General features: G+C 41.3%; 1 protein-coding gene across 1 annotated transcript in view; it reads right to left on the bottom strand.

Moving 5' to 3' along the window:
• The window catches only part of ptn (pleiotrophin), a 46,006-nt gene that overhangs the window by 6,912 nt on the left and 35,852 nt on the right, over window positions 1–3,242 (bottom strand). Inside the window, exon 4 of the mRNA XM_020616742.1 lies at window positions 2,221–2,382. Coding sequence (XP_020472398.1) covers window positions 2,221–2,382 — 162 coding nt within the window. The remainder of the gene's footprint in view (window positions 1–2,220; window positions 2,383–3,242) is intronic.

The raw sequence follows: 3,242 nt of genomic DNA, 5'->3' as shown, positions 1-3,242 counted from the left end.
CTATGACCTCAATAATAAACATATAATTGAATGTATACATTTATGACAATTTCACCAAAAGCTAAAACATTTTGAGCTTCATAAACACATATGTTAAGGTGGAAATGTTGCATTGAAGTGCAAACAATTGTACAGGTGTAGCTAATAAAGCTAACAATAATAGCTAATAAAGTGGCCAGTCAATGCATCCAAAGCTATGCAAAATATGCAAACCTGTAAGGATGAAGATCAGCAGTGAAGCTGGAGAACCAGAGAGACCCAACTGGCTACAGTTAATTAAACAAAGCAACTAATCTAACATTCCCTGTAAGTATTTACAGTGAGTTGACAGTGTCAGGAAGTCCTGGAATATTTCTTCATGTAAGTCATCAATGTGTTTCTGTATGGGTCTTGCTTTTGATCCAAACTGATATAATGTCATGTGGGTGTAAATAAAACTCAGCTTTCAACCTACCGGTATAATCTGTCTGGTTTACAATACAAAGTGTTCTTTACTTACAGACAGCTGACTCAGTAAACATCTCCAAAACAGAGACTAGCTGCTGGTTGAGCCATGTCTCATTCCTAATTTATACATGTGTTGAATACAAACTATACACGATACAGCCCTGAGAAATGTATCATCCATCGATTATCTATACCATTTATTCTGAATAGGGTTGCAGAGGGGGGAAGCAGGTTTATCTATGAACCCAGTCTATCACAGGGCTGACATGTAGACAAACAACTGCACACACTCATACTCACTCCTACGGGCAATTCAGAGTCACTAGTCAACCTAAGCTGCATGTCTCTGGACTGTGGGAGGAAGCTGGAGCACCCGGAGAGAATCCACCACGCAGGCACAAGGAGAACCCAAAGAACCACAACTAGTGAAAATGTGAAGAAAATAAATGTTTGCAGTTTGAGGCTGTCCAGCCCTCAGATTAATTAGTAATGGCTTAAGTTTTAAACCTTTTTAGGCAGAATTTTCTTTTTAAAAGATAACTGACAGTCAGTCATCATGTGAAGATGACCTCCTTTAGATTGTCTAAAGGTTGATCTTGCCTCAAAGCTTATAGCAAAGCAGAGAGAAAATGCAGAACTCTGTCACCCATTTGAATGAATTCATTAGTGTAACTAATTAATGTATGATTAAAATGAACACATCTCTCTTGCTTTAGCTGTCTAAGTGGTTTTTGTCTTCATCACAGAGCGTGCAGTGATTGAGATTGTGCATTCGACTGTACACCGAGAGATGACAGGGTGCAGCGACTGTAGCAAGGGCAACGTTACAATCTGAATGAAGGGTCCAAGGAGAGAGGAGAGTGCTGTAAAGCCTGCTGAGACAAATGTGTGATTTTGTTCTATACGGATAAAACCAACTTCAAATCGGTTTAATATCTAAATCAGACAAAAGAGAAACAAGAGGAAATGAGGGGAGAAAGAGACGGTGAATGGCCACCAGGGTGTGTATATGGTATTTTTTATATGACAAAATAAATAACAGGGGTAGATTTGAAGTATTTAGATTAAGTAAAAGCATTATCTGATTTGTTTGTTTTGCATTGATGCCTCATAAATTAGATATTTAAAGTAGTACAAAATTAAAATACTCAAGTAGCAACTGTGCTTGAGGAAATGTACTTAGTTCCACCACTTCACAAAGTCAACATCTGCTCTTAAGTCCTTTCAGAGCAAATAGGTAGTCGCTGTGCTTTGGCCCATGGCAGATTTGAGCTGGAGAAGGCAGCGCCAGGCTGATTATGAACGTGTGTCAGAGGCAAAGAGCAGCGTGGGCACTGCCATGTAATGTCCAAATGCAGCAGATAGGCTAAGGAAGCCAGAGAGAACCCGCGCAGACTCAAGGAGAACATACAAACTCTGCACAGAAAGGCACCAGTCAGCCTGGGCTCAAACCCAGAACCCTCTTGCTATTAGGCAACAGCGCTAACCACTGCGTCATTGTGCCGCCCTGAAACTTATTATTAATATTAATATTTTTAAGTAACTGTTTGATAAAGCCAGCTGTGCTGATATCGATGTAAATTTTATTCAAGACTAGTTTTTGCTTCTAATCAGTAAAATATATCCTTTCCGTACGGAGAAGCTCTTATCGCATTTTTGAAGACATGGTGATTCATCAGCAGGACTTCACTGCACCCTGCTACTGCTGACAGGCTCAGCAGGTTTAGCCAGAGCTGCACTGTCTCCAGTGATGATTTATTCCTCCCAGGTTACCTTGCAGCTTGATCTTGGGGGTTTTCCCACAGGGCTTAGTGGCTGTGACAGTGGCGGCGCAGGTCGCATGTGTGAGCGCTCGCTTCAGTGTGCCCATCCTGGCCTTCTTGCCTGTCGCCAGATCACACTCCCCCCAGTCCTGGAATTCATACTTGCATTCCCCTATAACAAACAAAGAAATTAGCTTATTTGTTTAATGAAGTAACTGAGGACTGACTGAGGAGAAAACCTGGTAAAATTACATGTTGCAGCTTCTGTATTTGTTTTAAAAAGTCCAGCAGAACAAACCCCTAGAGCCTGATGACTTATAATTTACTTGGTTCTTATCCCCTTGACTTCTGGTGAAACCTCAACATGCGGCTCTCTTATTAAAAACAAAATAAAGGATGTTTATATCTTTTAGCTAACGGGAACAGATAACACTCCACAGTTCTGATTTTATTTCCTATATGATGAAACCCACTAATAAATGAATGCAATCAAAAACAGCCTGGCTGTTCAGCAGCACATCAAATACATTTCACATATGTGCTTTCTTTTGATATTAAATTTAATCCATGTAAGCTCAGCCCCAGAGGATGGATGATTGGTTTAGAAAGTGTGCACAGCGCCTAGTGTACTGTGTGTTCATGTCTCCTCTATTTTGTAGCTGCTCTAGTCACACTCATTTATCAGCTTCTTTTCACATGAAAGTGTTGAACCCTGTGTCACCGCCTCTGAGATCCTGGGCGCTCATCAAGGAGGGGCAAGGTGGGAGCAGGGGTGAGGCAAGGAGAAAGGGAGTGACAGTGCCATTGTTGAAGAGTCCTACAGGGACTTTCTGAGCATCCAACTTTAAAACCCTCTGCCTCCATACCTCTAATTTGTCTCTGAAAGAGAGGGCTCCTGGGAATTAGGCAGACAGCCCATGTCCCCTTTAAGATGTCATGTAAACTAAGCAATAGAACATGGTTGTACAAGTGTGCACACCAACTCATCCGCTACCATGAATCCATTCAGACTCCTCCATATCTGAATAGGAA

The sequence above is a fragment of the Monopterus albus genome, unplaced genomic scaffold, assembly GCF_001952655.1.
Source record: "Monopterus albus unplaced genomic scaffold, M_albus_1.0 scaffold178.1, whole genome shotgun sequence".
NCBI lineage: Eukaryota > Metazoa > Chordata > Actinopteri > Synbranchiformes > Synbranchidae > Monopterus > Monopterus albus.
The sequence above is the reverse complement of the archived record's forward strand: the minus strand, read 5'-3'. Positions and strand labels throughout refer to the sequence as shown.